The 20,454-nt window shown below is 52.2% G+C and overlaps 2 protein-coding genes across 8 annotated transcripts; one reads left to right on the top strand and one right to left on the bottom strand.

Annotated features, from left to right (window-relative positions):
• Positions 1–142: 142 nt before the first annotated feature.
• LOC120948417 (tubulin polyglutamylase TTLL13-like) lies at positions 143–9,636 on the top strand. 2 transcript variants are annotated; one of them, XM_040364702.2, is made up of 7 exons: positions 143–2,413; positions 2,488–2,978; positions 4,993–5,061; positions 5,491–5,784; positions 5,846–6,103; positions 6,650–7,811; positions 7,910–9,636. In XM_040364702.2, exons 2-7 carry the CDS (start codon positions 2,584–2,586, stop codon positions 8,462–8,464), a joined length of 2,733 nt encoding a protein of 910 aa, XP_040220636.2. In that variant the 5' UTR covers positions 143–2,413; positions 2,488–2,583; the 3' UTR covers positions 8,465–9,636. The 2 variants fall into 2 exon arrangements, with proteins under 2 accessions (XP_040220636.2, XP_040220637.2); XM_040364703.2 differs by lacking the exon at positions 4,993–5,061.
• Positions 9,637–10,960: 1,324 nt separating this feature from the next.
• LOC120948419 (protein pygopus) lies at positions 10,961–19,651 on the bottom strand. Of its 6 annotated transcripts, none has more exons than XM_040364708.2 (3): positions 19,284–19,651; positions 12,347–15,778; positions 10,961–12,265 (listed from the first exon to the last, which is right to left on the bottom strand). In XM_040364708.2, the coding sequence occupies exons 2-3, from the start codon at positions 14,887–14,889 to the stop codon at positions 12,145–12,147; spliced, it is 2,664 nt and encodes an 887-aa protein (XP_040220642.2). In that variant the 5' UTR covers positions 14,890–15,778; positions 19,284–19,651; the 3' UTR covers positions 10,961–12,144. The 6 variants fall into 6 exon arrangements, with proteins under 6 accessions (XP_040220642.2, XP_040220638.2, XP_040220640.2 ...); XM_040364704.2 differs by having other exon boundaries at positions 19,343–19,643; XM_040364706.2 differs by lacking the exon at positions 19,284–19,651 and adding an exon at positions 18,383–19,249.
• Positions 19,652–20,454: the final 803 nt, after the last annotated feature.

Below are 20,454 nucleotides of genomic sequence, written 5' to 3'. Positions count from 1 at the left end.
TACGATACGTTCCCGGAAGGAACGGGGGAGGGAGATCAGTTTGCAAAACGAGCTTATAATGAGTTGTGGAATATTGATACACCGTAAAAGACCGATCAATCGTCACAATGGTATCTACTTGAAGAAAGCCTGTCCCCCCCCCCCCCCCCCTCGTGGTGTGTGGCAATCTTCGCCATCTAATTAAGCGCTTTAATTGAACCATCGCACAGATAGAAGACTAAGCAATTGGCATGAGTTAATGACTCATTCAGGCAAACCCTTTGCTCGTGGTTGTAAATGGTACCACACATGCAACACGTTGCACGGGTTTGGGGTGGAAAGAAAATTGTATCATTGAAGAAAAAAAGAAGAAGAAGAAGAACAGCCAATAAAACAATCCAGTCATGCAATACAGAAGATAGGGCTAACGTGGCACATTCCGTGGTACCCACAGCAGGAGGTCCCCATCCCCGCACTATATCGTGCGCATCGTGCAATCGCGCCATTTGAATCATGTCTTTTTGGTCAATTCCCCGGGTTACGAAACAAAAAGGGAGCAAAATTCTTCATTTGTTGGCGTGTTGTTTTGTCTTTATAATTTTTAAAAATAGACAAACATATAAACTCCACTCTCCAACCTTACATTCCCAAAGCGGGTCAGTAAGGGCAAAATATATGATCAAATTAATGTGAACGTTTTGTACCGCCACAATGTTGTCGTGACTGGCGATGATTTATAAACTCGTACCCATGACTCCTTCTTGCACCATGGGGTGAGACTGATGTGTTGATGGGTTAGAAGAAGTATGAATCCATATCAATTCATTGATTAGTAGCAATTCCAATACCGATTCCACGTGATTACTTCAAAATGTAGTAAATAATTGTCTGTAAATTAGAATTAATCCATCTCATCGTAAGGATCAATCTTCCTTTTTTTTTGTTCTCCCCCCGAAAAAACCCGCCAAAGGAAATCCCCGCGAACGTACACGCTCTCACAGTCAACGACCCGCGCGAGGTCATACCTGGAGCGCCAAAAAACATCCCCCTCCCCTCCACTTTCAAACAACAGTTCAAAAGAGATATTTTTAGCTGCACGATACACATTCACAACTTTCGAGGCACGAGGCTGATAGTGAAACTTTTATTAAATTGCGACCCCTGGGTAGAATGAGCAGCAGCAACCCTGCAACAAAAAAGGGTCAATTTATTCAGCCTGAAGTAAAACACAGTTTTACTACAAAAGGGTTCGGATTAGGACCTAAACAGGTTGGGGGGGGGGGGGGGGGAAGAAAAGGGGGAACTGTTAGGAACTCCCTCTTGTTACTCCGTGAGCTTCCAAACCTAAAGACCTTAATGTCGTAATCAGGAGGAGGTTCCCCTTCGCTTCCCCTGTGAAAAGGGGTAGTAATAGTTGTTTTTCTGTATGCCGATACTATCACAACCGCCACCACCACCACTACCTACTACTACTGCTACTACTAGTACTACCAAACTACCAGCTACGATTCCAGCTGAGCCCCATCCTAGCCATTGGAGCGACGCAGCAACGGCTGTTTACCGGAACTGGAACGATCCAACCTCCGCTCCTCCTTCTCACCATATCAGACACCAGCCCATCCAAGTGCCGTCCGCTTTTCCACCTTGCCTGCGTTCTGTTCGTGACATCGTTCCTTCGTTCGCTTTTGCTACTTCGTCCCAGCGCCTCACTCGCGTACCACCGCCCTGCACAGAACTTTACGCGAAAAACTTTTCCCGCGCATTCAACGGCGGGTTTCGAGCGATGGAGACGGAGCTGCGCGTACTTCTACCCCTTAAACCTCGCCCTTTACCCGTTTCCGTCCCGAAACGCCGAAACTGACAGGCCGCAAGCCCAAGTGGATGGCGGGGAGAGGGGGGACGGGGGGGTTTGTAGACTTTCGCGCTCGTCCTTTCCGTGACGAGCCCACCTCAATGCACGGAGTCGGTGGTTTCGCGCCCGTGCTGCTGCTGCCACTATTTTTAGTATCCTTTCGACTCACGACCAGCTCAGTCACCGCCGAACGACGATCCAACGAGGCGCGCGCCTCATTGCTACTAAAATCCACACAAACACACACACATACACAATCACACACAAATACTGTTTAGAAGGAAGAGCGCCGCAGAGTATGTGCACCGGGCGCCGTGTTCAGCCGCTTAGCCGCCTACCTCGATTGGTTACGCGCAGCGTGCGAATGGTGCAGTGCGAAAGTGTACCACTGTCGGTCGCAGCAGTGTAGAAGACGACGGGATCTGTTTCGGGAGCCGCGCGCGCTACCTTCAGGCGATGCACATTCGGATACGCTAGCAGCAGCACCTGCGGTCCTGTTTGCCTGCCACAGCGGACAGCGGTCGGTGGACAACCAGGACTGTTCGTTCCACTAGGTTGGAGTAGGTTCGGCCCAAGTTCGAGGTGAGGGGAGCGTTGGATGTGTCTCTTGTTATCGCGCAGTTCACCGTGTGTTTTGTGTGTCTGTGTGTTTGCAGGTGTGTGAAAAGGAGTGAAATTTCCAGCACAAAACTGCCAAATCAGTTCAGTGAAGTAAGCAAGCAAGCAAGCCAGCCCTGTGGGGGAAAAGGACCATGATCAACCGTAGCAGCCAGAGCAAACCGAAGCCGATCGTGCAGAAGAAGAGCACCGCCAGAAGCAGCGACGATGGCAGCGAGGACTCGAACGAGGACACCTCGTCCGGTACGGCCGAGTCGGGCACCAGCTCGGACTCGGAGTCGGAGATGGACACTACCGAGACGTCCTTCTCGTCGAAGAGTGCTACCGAGTGTGGCAACACCGGTGGTGGCAATGGCCCGTCCTGCAAGGGCCAGCTCCAGGGCCAGCAGGGGCTGCTGCGGATGAACAATCGCAACTACGCGGTGTACTGCGGCGGCGAAGCGGATACGAAAAATTCCAAACACTTTTGCAATCATCACCACCATCACCATCATCATCACGGCGATGAGGAGAGCAAGAAGGAAGTGAAGTGAGTATGCCCCATACCGCCCCTGGTTTGTGGTTTGTGTGGTGCAGGGGATACTGTTACTGGGGTCCGGCCCCATCTCCGTAGGATTTTAGGTTGTCTTTGTAGGTATAGTGAATTAGTTGGCGAATAGGTGAAAGTAGAAAGGACAACCCGCTTTTTAGATTCCTTTGCCACTTGCTAAGCCTTTCCAAAACCCCCAAAAGCACAAGCAGAGTTGAGGCAGCACCTTGAGACGGTTATGCAAAAATAAGTTCAAATCCAGCACAGAGGTGCCGTTTCTTTTTCGCACCATTGGAAAAGGAGGCCACCCGTGGGTGGGGTGTAAAGTTTGCTCCAGTTTTGAGCTCGTTCCATCAGTGCCAGCAGTGAGCTTGAATATTGCCGACGTGTCGTTGTCGGCGTGAAAGCACTTCGTGTGGGTGAAAGAACGAAAAACACCCCGTTCGGCTTAAAGAATATCCGGGGTGGATGGTCTTAACACGCTGAAGCGCTATCGTACAGACCGCAATCTTCCGCAAAAGCACTGTCAAAGGGTAGGGCAACACACAGGGAAGAGGAGGTACTGTCTAGCCGGTGGCCACTGGACGTGGAGGGAGTCTATTTTTTCCTGCAAATAATCCTCGCAAACACTGGTCGGCTGTTTTGCCGACACCTGGACCTTCTTTTCTGTGTGGCCTAGTGGAAATTTAGGCAATCCCACACAGACACAAACAGACCCCGCCAGCTAGTAGCAAAGAACTAGATTGCATAAATCGATAGACACGTACTCTAGGCTTGTAGTTTTTGGAGGAGGTAAGGAGCAGGCAGGAAGCGGAGGGGTCTGACGCGTACCTCCCAGCTCTACCCGAGCTGTTGGCGCCTAGGCAACGTTCCGTTGCCGGAACAAGAACCCCTTTCCGTTGTTGATTATTTGTTGCTTCGGACGGGGCCGACCCCACTGTTTGTTGCCCCTTTATGACGGGCCATTTTAGCAAAAAAAAAAAAAACATACACCAATGCACTGTGCCCCGTCTGTTCCCTTTTGCTTCTGCTGGGAAGTTCGGCTGGGAGAGATGGTAGAGACCCTTTGTACCTAGCACTGTGAGTGCGTGAGCGTGTACCTTCAACTACTATTTTTGGGGTCTTGTTTTATTTTTGGAGTCAGACCACCGATCCAGACGATTTTGCACCCGAGGTGCCCCCCCACAACCCGGGGGCGTGGTGTCTCCGGAAGGTTGTTCTCGTGCAGGGGAATCATTATATTTATCCGAAGCAAGTCCCAGAATGGGACGAAAGTAGGAAAGTTTGTGTTCCTGTGTGTTCGGGGTTTTATGGTTCGTAGGCCTTCATTCTTGGCATTGTGGGACAATAGTTGGAGGGGAAGGAAGGGAGCGTTTTGGGCACTACACAAATTAGTTGTGCTGTTAACGGGGGTTGCTTTGAAGTGCACAACGCAGAGGTAGCGAAGTTTCCTTTATTTAGGGACTTCTATTTTTAGACATTAGGCCTCTTTCTATCCTTTTTCTCTCTCTCTCTCTTTCTCCAGACACTGGAGTTGGTTGTATGTTTGCTGCATTGCAGTAGTTTCTTGCCAAAATCCTCCCATTAAATCATTAAAACTGATCTATAATTATAGCGTTTCATTATGTTTCCTTTCGATTTGTTAATTTGTCTCTATAAAGAGGATGTTTAGGTGTAGTTTTGTTAAAGTAGGCACTTCCAAATGTCCGCTCGTGTCGTATCAGTGCACCGGCTACTACGATGCACCTCCTCTCCACGTGGCGTAGTAACTATGTATGGCACCCGGCAACTACACTGACTCGCACATCTGTTCTTTGTCTATAAATAGTTGCGACCTTCCTTCTACCCACAGTTATTGAGAAAAAAATGCACGTTTAAAAGTGTAAATTATTTGATTTACTTTAGACATCCTTGTCCCACTAAATATCCGCTCCCATCAGTGCGTGTAATCGTGTGTATGTGTGTGTCTTTTTCCTTTCTCTTCCCGGTTCACGATCTACTGTGTCATGTGCAGCTGTTGTAGAAGTGCTGCTCTCGACCAAAATGCGCGCCTTGTACATAGGCTCAAGAAAGCGAAGAAAACGTAAGCCCTCACTCCCTCAGCTGAAGCTTACTTCAACTTATGTCATCTACTCGACTCATATCGCTCGTTCCATACCTCTCTAATCGACATCACTCCACACCACTCCACCAGAATGTATATTTCCCTTTCCCCCATGTTACTGGGGGGAGACTTGGAACCACAGGCCACTACTATGCACACATTCTCCGCACACCTTGGACTGCTTGTTGTTGTGACTGCACCAAAACCGAACCCTCCCGATCGTCTCTTTACAGTAGTACATACCGATAACAGGATCATCTATTGCTCCCTCCCTCGTTCTCTCGTCTTGTACTAAACTCATTCGTATCATAACTCTGCGATCGATCCCAGCTCGAAGTACAACACATCTTTCACTCTGCTTTAATTCCCCCCATTTCGCTTGCCACTGCTGCATTCCACCTTCTGCAGACTACCGATCAGTATTTGTATACTAAACTGCCGCTACGACATTATCACGCGCGTGTGCAAACGACTCGGCTATCGGCTGGTCGGCGAGTCCGACCTGTGGAACGTCTGCTGGACGGATTCGTTCGTGGGCGTCGACTTCTGCCGCGACATGCGACGGTTCCAGAAGGTGAACCACTTCCCCGGGATGTTCGAGATCTGCCGCAAGGATCTGCTGGCCCGCAATCTGAACCGGATGCTGAAGCTGTTCCCGCTGGACTATCAGATCTTCCCCAAAACGTGGTGCTTTCCGGCCGAGTAAGTATAATTGCATGTGGAGCTGGTGACAACTACTGATGATCTTTGTTCTCTTCTGCAGCTTGGGTGATGCCGTCGCTTACAGCCGAACGCATCGCAGCAAAACGTTTATACTCAAACCGGACCAGGGTTCGCAGGGGAAGGGCATCTTTCTGACGAAAAACCTGAAGGAGATCAATCCGAAGGATCGCATGATCTGCCAGGTGTACATCACGAAACCGCTGCTGATCGACGGGTACAAGTTTGATCTGCGCGTCTACACGCTGATCACCTCGACGGATCCGCTGCGCATTTTTGTCTACAACGAAGGATTGGCTAGGTAAGAGTGGGAGGTTGTTTAGGTCAGTGATGGGTAGCGTTGGTAAAATACTGGCGGTAGGTTCATCCAGAAGTATTCGGAGCCTGCCGGAATTATTCGTAGCCGTACAGAGTTTGTGTTGTCCAGGGTCGGCGTGAGTTGGTCCAATTCGGAGCCAGCCGGAGATTCTGCGTGAACTCCACACACAGGACTTTGATTGTTACGATTGTCTAGACGATAGGGCAACTTTCGGGATTGTAAAAGTCGAAACCGACTCCAACTCGGATCGGCTTCTACTCCGATTCCATGCGACTCCAACTCCGGACGACTCTGACTTAGGACGATTTCAACTCGGATGACTTCAACTTTGGACGACTCCAACTCCGGAAGACTTCGATTCTGGACAACTCAAACTCCGAACAACTTCGACTCTGGACGACTTAATTTCCGGAATCCAGCCAATCAGAATCGAACTAACAAAAGCCAGAGTCGGTTCAGAACCGTTAGTCCATCACTACTTGTGGATGTCGGACGACTTTGCTAATGCTAATTTCTTATCGCATCTAGATTTGCCACGAACAAGTACAAGGAACCGTGCGTTACGAACGCGTCCAACACGTTCATGCACCTGACCAACTACTCGGTGAACAAGTACAGCCGGACGTTCTCGAACGACGATGAGGCCGGCTCGAAGCGACGCTTCTCCACGCTCAATCGCATCCTGACCTCGGAAGGCTACGACATTGCCGAGCTGTGGAGCAACATCGACGACGTGATCGTCAAAACGGTGATGAGCGCCTGGCCAATGCTGAAGCACACGTACACTGCCAGCTTTCCCACGCACGACATCATCCAGGCGTGCTTCGAGGTGCTCGGGTTCGACATCCTGATCGATCACAAGCTCAAACCGTACGTGCTGGAGGTGAACCATTCGCCATCGTTCCACACGGACGAGGCGATCGACAAGGAGATTAAGGAGGCCCTCATCACGGACACGTTCATCATGCTCAACCTAAACGGGGAGGTGAAAAAGCGGGTACTGGAGGAGGACAAACGGCGCATCCAGAACCGGCTGCTGCAACGGTTGCGCGATTATTCCAAGCAGACGGCTAGCAAGGATCAGCAGCAGCAGCAGCAGCAACAGCAGGGACAGCAGGGCCAGCAGGGAGGGCAGCAGCAGCAGGCTCAGCAGCAGCAGCGCGACGCGAACGATCCGGACGACGATGGGTACGGCGAGGAGGGGATGGGCCCGTGGGCCGAACAGATCAACTGGGAGGAGACGCATCTGGGCGGGTATCGGCGGATCCTGCCCGCGCCCGGCGACCCCAACCGCTACCTGCAGTTCTTCATCGCCCAGAGCCAGGCGTCGGTGTACAACGAGACGGCGGCCAGCAAGCGCCGGGAGGAGTGTGCCAAGCAGCAGCGCATCGAGCTGGAGGAGCGCTTCCGCCTGAACCAGGCGATCCTGCACAAGCACAATCCGAAGCTGCAGAAGGGCGGCGGGCTGGGTGCGGGCGAGGATGCGGCCGGCGGGAATGGGGCGGGCGGTGGTGGTGCCGGCGGGGTCGGGGCGGGCAAGAAGAAGCTCCGCAAGCGCAAGGTCGCGAAGGTGGCGAAAAAGCACGACGAGTTCATGCCGGACCAGATCGCGGACTACGAGGAGCGGGAACGGATGGCGCTGCTGGGGCAGCGCGATTTTCTCATACGCACCTGCGGGCTAGTACAGAGCGTAAGTATCACCGGGGGGCCGGATGTGGAGAGAGAGGGAGAGAGAGCGAGAGAAAAGGAATAAGTAATTGAATTGTATGTTTCCACCTTGTCCACCAGATATACATCAACTTTCACCGGAACAAGCTGCTCACGGATTCGGACCGACGCAAGTATAAGGAAACGTACGCGAAGCTGATCACCAACGAGCATCTGCCACAGTCCGAGTCGTCCCCACAGTCCAACCATACGTTTTCGACCATCCACAGTACCAGCACGGTGGCCGGTTCGACGTCAACCGGCGGTTACCATGGCTACGGTGGAGTGACAGCCGGTAGCAACAACAACAACAGCAACACCACAACCTGCCTGCCCAGCCTTGGCACTGCACAGCAACAACAGCAGCAGCAGCAGCACTCGTCCGGCTCCTCCTCCTCCACGAACCAGCTGCAGAAGCTGCAGATCAAAAGCTTGGTCGCGATCAACGACGTCACCTCGTGGATGCAGTGCACGGAGGTGCCGGTACAGAGCCGGCCACCGCTACCGTACCTGCTAGCGACGCAACCGACCAACTACCGCAGCACCAAGTCGACGATGGCCCGCCAGGTAACGAACGTGGTCAAGCGGCACAGCATGGAATCGCGCCAGTACTACACCTCGGACAAGCTCATCTAGTATTGACTCCGGCACGGCAACGATGGGCCGTGCGATAGCATCAGCGCCGCCAACACTGCCGCCGCCGCCCGGGCGTTCCACTCAAAAGGGCTATTGAACTGGCTGCAAATCCACGATGATGCTGCCTATTTTCTGCTATTTTGTCGTCCTTGGCGAAGCAGGGTGTATCCGCTTTCATTCGCTCCAAAAGCTACTTTAATCTCAACCGAGCGCAGCACGCAAACTGTGGACGGGAGCGACGCGATGTGTTTGTGTATGATTGTTTGCTATTTGTTTTTCGTATTTTTGTTCTTTAAAGTTTTACTTCCATCGCATGCAAGGAAGCAAGAAAGCAGCAGCAACAGGAAGGGGACGGGGGGGAATATAGCGCTGAAACCGTTTGATTAAAAATTTAATGTTTATTAATAATAAAGGAATAACAAATAATAATCATTAGCATCTATATGTACACGGTAAATTGAACAATCTTTCGTTTCTCTGTACGGGGGCGGGTTTTTGCGGGTTGACCGTTGTTTTTGACAGTCCTAAATGGGGATGCGGCTGCCTGTGTGGCGGGTGGTTGCTTGTTTTGTGGTTTGTTGCTGTGGATGATCTTTGCGTGTGTCAATGTAAACCATGTTTCGATTCACTCACTCTCTGTCTCTCTCGCTCACTCTCTTTCTCTGGTTGGAGTTGCAGCACCACTTTTTGTATAATTAAAATAATTGTACAAACTCTGCTGTCAAGCTAGCAGAAACGCAGCGGAAATCAACGGAGCCTTGCCGTAAAGTTTGCGCAAGCACCTTCGAAAGGTTTTAGCACCTATTAACCCATTATTGTTGCCTTCTTCTAAACCTGCCCTTACGATTCACCTAATAGGCAAGCTGCTTGTTATTCATCTTTAAGTTAAGCAACAGTTTGCCCAAAAGTGTCACAAAAGAAACCTGAGAAACACTTATGATATCCTTTCGCGGACCACTCTTCTATACAATACACGGAACACGAGTGTTTGAGCAAACATTTCTCCTGAGCTCATTTTGAGAGCTTGGCCAAACATGAAACCAGCATTAAATTAAAGCTCCGGCTCCCCTCCCCCCCTCTACTATCACATTCATTGTCCTTCTCCACTGTTCACACTGCCCCAAAGCCTACTATAATCGTAACTAGGTGTGTGTGTGTGTGTGTGTGTGTGTGTGTACTGTCCAGTTCACTCTGTTGGAGGAGCTCATTCCTGATCGACGTCTTCTCGAGTGTTGTCTGCTGTTGCTCCTGCTGCCGTGTTTTCTATTAATTAAGTGCTGTACTGTCTGTGTGTGTGTTTTTTTTTGTTTTTAATTTGCTTTCCAGTTCCAGCGAGCGACGAGATAGAAAGTGAGTGAAGATGAAACAATAGATTTAGTGTGTGTTCTGCACGCCTCAAAGAAACTGAGGTGAGTGTGTTTTTTTTTGTACGTGTCTACTTTCCCCTTTCTGCCAACGGTGTCAGGACGAAAGCCTACTTCGGTTCAACTTCAATTTACACATCATCACTCTCATTACACGCTTCCACCGTTCCGCTCACCGATTCACCGGTGCAATCGATCTGTCCTTGTGTGTGTGTGTCTCATGAGACGCAAAAAACGCTTTTTGGCGGGCCGTTTCACACGTTCATTCTAAATCCCGATTAACGATCGATCACGCACTACTTGCTCAATCATACTGTACACCACACTACCACTGCAATCATTCTTCACACGCCCGCACGCACTCAATCTCTTTCGCTTGTCTCCCATGGGGGAATTATTTCCCACACCACGCGCCACAATCCCGAGGGTTTCGCAGAGTTTCGCATTAAATAATTTAAATATTTTTACTTAAGCTTATCTGTTAAAACGTTTGCCTTTAACTTTAGTCCGTTTCCCGACCCCGAGTTCTGGCTGCTACCTGCTGCTGCTGCATCTTGGGGGGGTGGGGAGAGCAGCTGGGCCCGTACATCCCCAGTACGTGGGCATGGTGCTGTAGAACATAACTCCACCCTCCCCATCCCTATCTTTTACAGGTGGCAGATTGTTTCTAACTATTTCCTAATGCCTGTTCTACTTCGGCGCTCTGTTGTTCTCTCCTTCGTTCTCATGTTTGTTTTGTCTTCTTTTTAACTTATTTCATCTGTTTTTTTCTCTTTCTCTTTTGTCCCCTAAGCTGCTACATTAAAGTCTATGTATTTATGTATAAATCATTATATAATATTTGCAATATATTTGAGAAGGCCATTTTTGATTTCATTTATTACTTTTACACACACACACACACACTCACTCACTCATTCACTTTACTTTCTTGTTTGTTTGCTTGCTTGCTTGCTTGCTTGCTTTTGCTACACGTAATTCTCTTGGCTAGCGATTTTTTTTGTTAATCTTTTCCCTTTTCCTTTTAACACCATTTACACAACCATCGCCCGTCCCCCATCGCACTAGCCCCCACAAGCGCACGTTTGTTTCTGTACAGATCCCCCCGGTTTTTTTTGTTGTTTTGCACACACACACACACACACACACACAGCACACATTGCGGGTTACACAACTTTGTGGTATCGTTGTTATTTGAGTTCTTTGTGTGTGTGTGTGTGTTTTTTTTTGTTTGTTTGTGAGTGTATGTTTGCCTATATCGACTGCTAATCTAACATGTTGTGTGTGTGTGTATGTGTTTTGGGTTTGTTGTTTGTTTTTTTTCTTCTGTACTGTACAACTGTCAATCTCACTCAAAAGCTTTAAAGAAGAAGTTCCATAACGCGACCTTTCCCGGTTACAAATAACACATCGAGGATGGAATTGGATGCGTGTGAAGCGTGTATGTGTGTGTGTGTTTGTTTGTTTGTGTCCTCTTTTGAGCCAACGATAACAAGGATATGGCAAGTGTTCACAAGCAGGACTCCTCCATTCGGGACAATAATCTCAAACATTGTTTTTATCCCCTTTTTCCCCACAGTAAACCCTTACGTTTTCGCTCAATTTGCATTATAATTTAACGAAGCAAAAGCCCACCCATCCTAGCTTAAATTATGGTTGCGCACCAAACACTGCTGCTGATCCGTGGTCAGTCATATTAAAAAAGGAACCGTTTTTTGTTGTGTGTGTGTCAAGAATCGTTTAAATTCACTAAACAGAAAAGCATTCGTGATTCGTCAAGTTCGTCTTAGTTAATGTGCCAGCAGTTTCCCCATTTTGGTTCCTCCAGTCTTTCTAAAAGCAGCGGACACAAAGATGATACACACACACACACACACGTACACGCCCACACACGGACCCAACCCATTCATCTGGCGCGTCGCTAATCCTCTTCTCCCTTTTCCTAGTTCCTATCTCCCGAAGCACCTCTCTGTACACTCTAACGCACACACTCTAGTGCCGCTTTTCAAAAGCGAATGGCTCTCGACCTCTCTACCCCTGCTCCTTTCTTCCGTCGCTGTTCCCTTGTCCCTGTCCCCACTTAAATCTAACAACACAGGAGAAGCAGGCGAGGGAAACGATTTGTCGAGCGGCCGCCGCCGCTTTCCTTTCCCCCTGCCAGAGCTTCAGCCACTCGGATCAAAGGAAATGGGAAGAGACATGGTGGTGGTGGTGGTAGTGCAGGTGGTTGTCACTTAGGTAAGCAGTGCTGGACGTGGCTCAGGCCCTGCGCTGTGCGGTACAGCGTCCTGCGGCCGAGCTACGGGCTCGCTTCTACTACGGTTTGAACTTCACCAGTGGTATGTTTTTGGAGTTGAGACACTTGTCGCAGCACCATTCGGCGTACACTTCCGCGTGTATTAGGTTGAAGGCCGCCTCCGTCAGTCCGCTGCACGTCCTGCAAAAAAAAAAAGTGATCAAGTGACAAGGGTTAACAACAAAACGAGCTCTCCGCCTACTAGACGCCGCTGCTACTTACCGATGAAACCAAAAGTTACATCCAGATTCGCACAGGATGCCCTGGTCGTTGTCATGCACCTCCTTATGGCATCCTCCGCAGGGGTAGATTGGCGGGGCGTTCGGGTTCTGCGGGTTGAACACTTTCGACTGGTCGGGCGGGTACAGCTTGCCGGAGGTGACGGGCATCGGCTTCGGACCGAACATGCCCATGTGGTGGTGATGGTTCGGCCCGTTCGGCCCATTGCCCGGCGGTCCCAGTCCGCCCATCGGTCCGCCCATCGGTCCGCCGCCACCCATCGGTCCACCGCCCGGGCCGCCGCCGCCGCCGCCCCCCATCATGTGGGGCGACTGCATCGGACTGCCACCGACCATTCCGCCGCCGCCCACCATTCCTCCACCTCCCATATGGCCACCCATCGGACCACCCATCGGCGGTCCGCCCATCATGCCGCCCGGGCCCATGCCACCGCCGCCCATTCCACCGTGCATCGGGGGCCTGTGGGGCGCTACGCCCGGCGGCAGGTTCCCGTGCGGTGGCATTAAGCCGCCGCCACCGCCTCCTCCTCCTCCTGCTCCGCCACCTCCGCCGCCACCCATGTGATGGTGCATATTGTTCGCACCGCCCATGCCGGAACCCATGTGCGGATTGCCTCCCTGATGATTGCCCGCGTGATGATGATGATGGTGATGGTGCGGATGATGATTCATGCCGCCGCCGCCGCCTCCCCCTCCTCCTCCCATCGAGTTGGCCGGACCGCCGGGACCGCCCATCATGCCGCCACCCATCGGGCCGCCCATGCTGTTACCCATCGGTGGTCCGCCACCACCACCACCCGGACCCATCATGGGGCTCATCTGCTGCTGCCCGGCCGGGCCGCCGGGACCGCCGCTGCCCGGGCCACCCGGGTTGTGTTGAGCGTGAGGTGACTGCTGGGGCAGCGGCATCTGCTGATGCTGGCCACCGTGCGGCGGCGGATGAGGCTGTAGCGGTTGTGACTGTTGCCCGGCCGGTCCCTGGCTGCCCGGCGGTCCCTGAGACCCCGGCCCTTGCTGGCCGCCGCCGCCACCGGGCTGCTGATTACTAGGCCCTTGACTACTGTTCTGCTGCGGGCCACCGCCGCCACCGCCCTGCTGCTGCTGCTGCTGCTGGTTCGCACCCATGGGTCCGAGTTGATGAGGTAATTGATTTAAGTTCCCTGATTGCTGATTTGTCATTGCACCGTTCGGTAGGTTCATCCTACTGTTGCTACTGTTCATGCCGCCCGGTCCACCGCTCATCGCCACGTTCGGTGACGTCTGGCCGCCGACGGTCACGTTCGCGGCGGACACCGGCTGCGGCGTTTGGCTGTGTCCGGCCGAGTTCGGCCCGAGTGGCACATGGTTCGGCGGGCCGTTCCCGAGCGGGCTGTTCATCGGCGGACCCATTGGGCCGTTGTTCAGGTGGCCCCCGCTCGTGTTCATCGGACTGCCCAGCATTCCGCCACCGCCACCTGCTCCTCCTCCTCCACCGCCGCCACCGCCTCCCGGGCCCCCGCCGGCATGGGGCGAACCCATCCCCGGCAACGAGTTCATCGGGCTGCCAATGTTGCCGGCACTCAGCGGACTTCCCACCGATTTGCTGTTCATCTGTTGCTGCTGCTGCTGCTGCTGTTGCTGCTGCTGGCTCATCGGGGACATGCCTCCCATCGGACCCATCGGCGACATGCTCTGGTTCATGGCACCACCCATCGGACTAAGGCCACCCATCTGCGCGCCCGGTCCGCCCATCGGGCTCATGCCGCCGCGCTGCATCCCGTGCGGCATGCCGCCCATCTGGCCCATGCCCGAGTTCAGGTGCATGCCGGGATGGTGGTGGCCCATCGGGCTGCCCATGCCCATCGGGCTCATGCCCCGCATCGGCGGTCCCTGCGGTGGTCCGCCCGGTCCTCCCGGCCCGCTCACCATGCCCGGCGGGCCGTGCGGCGGCCCGCCCGGGCCCATGCCCGGATGCGGCGACCCATGGCCCGGCCCATGGTGCGGCCCCATCCCGTGCGGACCCATGCCGTGCGGGCCCATGCCGCCACCCATCGGTCCGCCGTGCGGTGGCCCGTGCGGATGACCACCCATCGGCCCCGGGCCCATATGGTGACCGGGGCCTCCGTGCATCGGCCCACCCATATGGTTCATCGGGCCCATCGGGCCACCGTGGCCCATCGCACCGCCCCCGAGGTGACCCATCATGCCCGGGCCCGGCCCGTGGCCGGGGCCGCCGTGTGGATGGCCCATGTGGCCCATGTGCGAGGCAGGCGTTGGCGGTGGCGTATCATCGAACGGGTTCGAGGCCACTATCGTGTCGCCGTACCCGGTCGGGGGCGGTGGTAGCAGGTCCTGGGGGGACGGGGTCGGCGTCGGCTGCGACGTTACCGCGTTCGAGTTTACCACGTTCGACGTTTTCCTTCGCTTCTTCGGATTGCTCGGGGCGGATATCGGGAGCTGCGGCGATTCCGAGGGCGATTTGAAATCTGGCGGACAGAGTCCGGGTCCTGGTAGCCGGTACGACGCCATGCCCAGGTTGTGTGTCATACTACTGCGCGTTAGTGCAACAAGCTACGCACGCAGGTCCCACTCTCGCTCTCTCTCTCTCTCTCTCTCTCACTCTCTTTTGCGTGCCTCGACGCTTTTTGTGTTTTCGTTTGCTTTATGGTGCAACAAAACAGGACGACGTCAACGGATTCCTTGCCGCCGCTGTCGCGATCTTTGTGTGTAGCCGGTGTTTACGTACCGCCAAACCACCATTACAGCTCGCTGCACTTCCCTTGCCTCATCACTTCACTGCACAGCAGTCTCTCTCACTCTTTCGCTCTCTTTGCCTCTGGCCGATCAAACGATCTTTAAATGCACAACGATCAATCAATCGTATCCGAAACGTACACAAGCTGTCCTTACAATACAAACGCACAGTACACACATATTTCACACATCGGAACGGACATCCCGTTCGTGTCTCGTCCACTTTCACACACGCACACACACACACGCGCAATCGGAGGAGATACTAGCGCGGAAACAGCGATAAGCTGCGGCCACAACTGTCTAAATACTAGTAATACGATCCCTCAGCAGCACTGCACTTTGCCGGTACGACATTATTATTATTATTATTATTATCTAAAATATTGCTCATATGATGTGTTTGCTTGCGATTGTTTTCATTCACTTTCACACTGCTGCTGCCGCGCGTTATCATTGCCGTGCGTGCCCCCAGCCAGATTCATCGGTCCGTCGTCTGCAGGCAGCACCACCGGCTACGGCTGGCACGTGAAACTGGCTCATCCATCGATGTACGTACTAATCCCTTGCAAACGGATTGGCTGTTGCTGCCCAGTCCAACAATGCGGTGCGTGTTTCAATCGTTCAATGTTTTTAGTATCATTCGCTTGCCACTGTTTGCTGAGGAGGCTGGGTTAACAATCTGAAATGTACAAAAAAGAAGAAACATATAAGCATTTTGCGAACAGTGTGAATATAAAAACCCAATAGAAGAACCCAATGTTGTATTGCATTTGTTCCCGCAACTCAAATCGACGGGCTGGTCGAATGATCGTCCTGTGACTCACGGGCAGCACCACCGCCACCTCATACGGTTGCCAGTGTCGGCTATCAGCAAACGTTATCGTATCGTGGCCAATATAAAATGCACACCGCGCGCGATCCGGAGCACTGTGGCTTTCCATTTGTTACTCGTTCAATTCGCGCGTTCGAAGTTGCCCGGAAAAGGGGCAAAATATTATTAAACAAACGAAAAAGCAATCGTCCATCGACATTATTGAGGGATTGGTAACACAAACACAGCAGCACTTCTCTTCCATGGCACACTGCCGAAGCAAGCAGAAAGCATTCCTTGTGCGGTTTGTCCTCGAAATATTGCCCGCAGGCGACCCAAAGGAAGGTGAGCACAGCATCAACAAACACAACAACCGATACACGCGCCCATCCGTTCCCTCCGGGCTGTCAAATGGATACGTGTGACATTCGATCGCACGTACTGGCACAGGCCACTGGGGTGTGTATGCGTGCGTGCGTATGCGTACGTGCATTTAGGAAGTTGCTCCGATTTTACACACTTCCTGGTCGCTCGTGTCACACACTACAATGGGAAGATATCCTTAAATGCACACACTATTCGCACACACACTCTCTCTCGCTCTGTGAGTGTGTGTACGCGACACATAAATACCGCGGAGGTGCTGGCTTTTTTATTGCTTTCATCCAGCAGCAGCAGCAACAGCAAGCAATCGCTTCAAAAAGGGTAGACAACACACCACTGTGTGTTTCTCGCACCATGCCGCAAAAGCAAACACGCACACACACACGCACACACTAATTAATTCACTAATTCCGTGCAGCCGCTATGTTCCGCCATCGATTAAACGGTGCCCCAAATTCGGTCACTTACGAGAAGCTCATTGCCAGTATACAAACGGGAAGCAAAAAAAAGTTCACCAAATTTCAAGCAAGGTGCCTTGTTGTAATGATTCTTTTCGGAAATGTCAAAAGCTAACCTAACATTTCGTCCGCTGATGCTGCTGCTGCTGCTGTCCGTATCGCTTTCTCACTCTCTTTTTAGCTCTCTCTTTCACTCTCTCGCTTTTGCTGTAGCTCCAAAAACAGAACGCGTAGATAGAGAGCGAATCGCTTGCTCTCTGTTGCGCACCAGCAGCCGCCTGATCTTCCCGCTCGCGCGTACAAAGGCCCACATACGTGTCTGTTGTGCGTGAGCGAGACCACTAGGCACGCATCATTCTTCGGCATCTTTCTCTTTCTCTCGTTCGCCTTCACCTACCAAGGTGCCTGCTGCTGTTTCATTTGCGGTGGAAAAACGAAGAAACGCACATGAACGCGGCGGCGGTGGTGTGAAGGAAATTATTATTGGCCATTTGTTTCCCTGCCAGTCGCCGCCGCTACCGCACACTTTCGGTATTTTCTTTACCTCTCCCGCTCCTGCGTCCTCTTTTTCTTTGCACTGTCCCTTATCCCTTATCCTCCCCCCCCCCCCCCCCCCCAAATCCGACCGACTCCGGAAAAGGGAGAAAGATATCTCCCAAGCATGAACCCCTCAAGCACAAAACAAAACTACTTTTCAGCTGGTATGCTTCGATTATTTGACCGCCGCCTCGCACCCCACCACACCACCACCACCACCACCACCAGCCCTGCCAGGTAGTAAGCGATAGTCGCGATTATCCGGGGATGTGTGTCGTTCTTTTTCTTCGCCTTTTTGTATGGCCTTTTTCAGTCATTTGTGGCCAAGTTGCGGAACAGAACCGAAATGATGCGTTTGACAAATCCTGCCACACACACACACACACACACACCACCGTCGTCGTTGATTTCTTCGCGTCACACCATATACACACACACACACACACGCACACAGCACAGCACGCATTAGGCGAGAGAAGAGAAAGAGTGTTGGCGGCAGCGGCGGTCACTTCTTCAGAGTGCGCGCGGAGGGCGGCCGCCGCCATATCATACACACGGAACACGGTGGAAAATTAAAAAAGAAAAAGTACCACAATTTCCCACCACCTTGAAGAACTCCTTTCCTTCACCTTCAACGCATTCCACACACCACCCGAATGTGGATGCGATTTGTCGCTCGATTTCCTTCCATCAAAACAATTATTGCGTGCGCCAGGACGGACGGCCGGAGGAGGAAGGATGCACACAACGATCGGTACACGCGCGCGTTGCTTATCCCTCCCGATACGCGTACGTGTCCCCGCTACCGCAGGGGTTTGCCTAGTTGATGATCCGTCCCTTTTCGCACGGGGCACTCTGTTGCGTTTTCCGCAAGGGGTCGAGAAAAGCGACGAAGCAAAAACGGCTGCTGCTGCCGCCAAAAACACCTCCTTCTCCTCTCGCCGTTCTCACCCAGGAACCCACCGCACAAGCTGGCAACATAACACTCACACACACACAAATGGCTCGGGAAACCACAGAACCACGCGCATCTTTTTTTTTATCGGCTCCATACCCCTCACCCCTTACTACTCTTTGCTGCTTCTTTTCTCACCTATTCCGATCGGTTTTATCGAATAATCATCACACACACACATTCCCTTTCCCTGGCTGGCCACACTGAAAAAACCGTCACTGCGAGAGTGTCGTTTACGTTGTGTTTTCTTCTTCGCGCTTCCTTTTCGGCCCCTTTTCGTGTACTGCCGGACTGCCGCACCACTACACGTTTATGCTCGAAAGCGCGCACACACACATGCACACACGCGCGCATACGTTCATGCAATACCGCACCGTCGATGAATGGAACCCCCCCCCCGTCCCTTGACCGTCTTTCGCGTGCACGGAACAATCGCACGCACGGGAGAAGAAATGCTTCTGCTGTTGCTGCTGCGATCGCTTATCAGGACCGCCACCGCGCGGAGGAGGGTGTAGTGGGTCTTTTCCCCCCTTCAGCCACGACGCGTTGCACTTTTGCTCCGAAACCCTACTCTCCCCCCCACCCAGACACAAACCGGGCGGCATCGGTTCCGGCAATCACGCATTCACGGGAAAAGCGAACGCGCGGCGTGCGAGAAAGAGAGAGAGAGAGAGAGATAGTGATGAAATCGTGATTTGCTGCACGGCGTTTTTGCTTTCGCTTTTTCGCGGACCTTCTTCTCGTCTGACTCTTCTGTGCGCTGTAGCCTGCCTGGTACACCAACACTACCAAACACAATATTATGCCCCTGTTTTGTGTTGTGTCCGTCCGCCTGCCTGCGCTTCCGCCGTATCCACAAACGCACCCGTTGCTTCTTGCTTTTCGCTTTCCCTGCTGCCTGCTGCCGGGTGTCGTCTCGCTCGCACCACTGCACGCGGCACGCACGTACCCAGCACCCCGCGCGTACCCGCACACACCCGTACCTAATTCGGCAGGACAACGGCGACCATTGTTGCTGGTGCGAGTACGAGACGATAACCGTTTTACCAATTTCGTTTGCGCGTCCTTTAACGCTGTCGCACGTTGCTCTTCACTTACTTTTCCATCATCACCTGCGGCAAAACGCGATCCCTGCGATAGCTGCGGATATTATTATTATGATGCACAGACAGAGTTTCCCTTGCGGCTCGTACAACGCGACCTTTTTTCGCTCCGATTGGCTCCTAACGTCAGAAACGTCTTCTCTTTCTTGCCCTCTGCTGCCCGACTGCGCTGGTGTACGTGAGAGCGAGTGGTTGTCGATTTTCGATGTCACACACACAGCCACAGTACCGCTACTCTGTGCTGGCGTGAAGTTTCCTATGGTAGATCGTTTCCCGGCAAAGCACAAATCGCACACGGATATGGGGTAATCCGAAATTCAGAGCGCTATGTCGATGAAAATTTGTTTATTGATAGTTAGCTAAATTGCATTAAATGCTCTTTATATGTTATTAGGGAGCCAGTCTTCAGTGACGTCATGAAACCTTCAGCATGCTTCTTCTTCTTCAATGGAACGTCTTCCTCCTGTGAGCCACAGTGTAGGAATAGCCTTTACTAAATTGATATGTTTCTGTTGATAACTTGAATCGCAATAATATAACGAAAGAAATTGCATGTTTGAAACATCAACGCGAAATGTATTTTTGGAGTAAAATATCATAATGCTCAATTTGTTTTGCCAAACCGTCATGTTAATTCTGACAGTCAGTGCCCGTTGAGCAAGGCGAAAGATTTTGACGTTCAAAAAATTGCTGCATCTCGCTCATTTTCTCAAGCCATCCTTTACTCGCTTACAGTGTTCGTTTCGTGGTGTGGGAACGGTCAGAACCTCGCCGCATGCGATTTTGCCGCAAGCTTTTGTAAGGGAATTGACGTTAATGACAGCACTTGCGAACCTGCCGCATGCGGCAATGCGGCAAAATCAAAATCGTTTAATATTGCCGCATCGCCGCATGCGATTTTATTTCAGATGTCAAATATCTAAAATCATATTTGAAAAAAAAACAACAAAATATCATTATAATACATTGAAAAGCTAGAAAATTGAGAAAACTATTTTCTTGCCGCATGCGGCATAATCGCATACGGCGAGGTTCTGACCGTTCCCTGAGCTTTTGTACCCCCGTCTCCCACTTCACTCCATGCACTTCGTCCACCTATGTCCATAT

This window comes from Anopheles coluzzii, chromosome 2, assembly GCF_943734685.1.
Source record: "Anopheles coluzzii chromosome 2, AcolN3, whole genome shotgun sequence".
Lineage (NCBI taxonomy): Eukaryota > Metazoa > Arthropoda > Insecta > Diptera > Culicidae > Anopheles > Anopheles coluzzii.
This window is presented reverse-complemented; position numbering and strand designations above follow the sequence as displayed.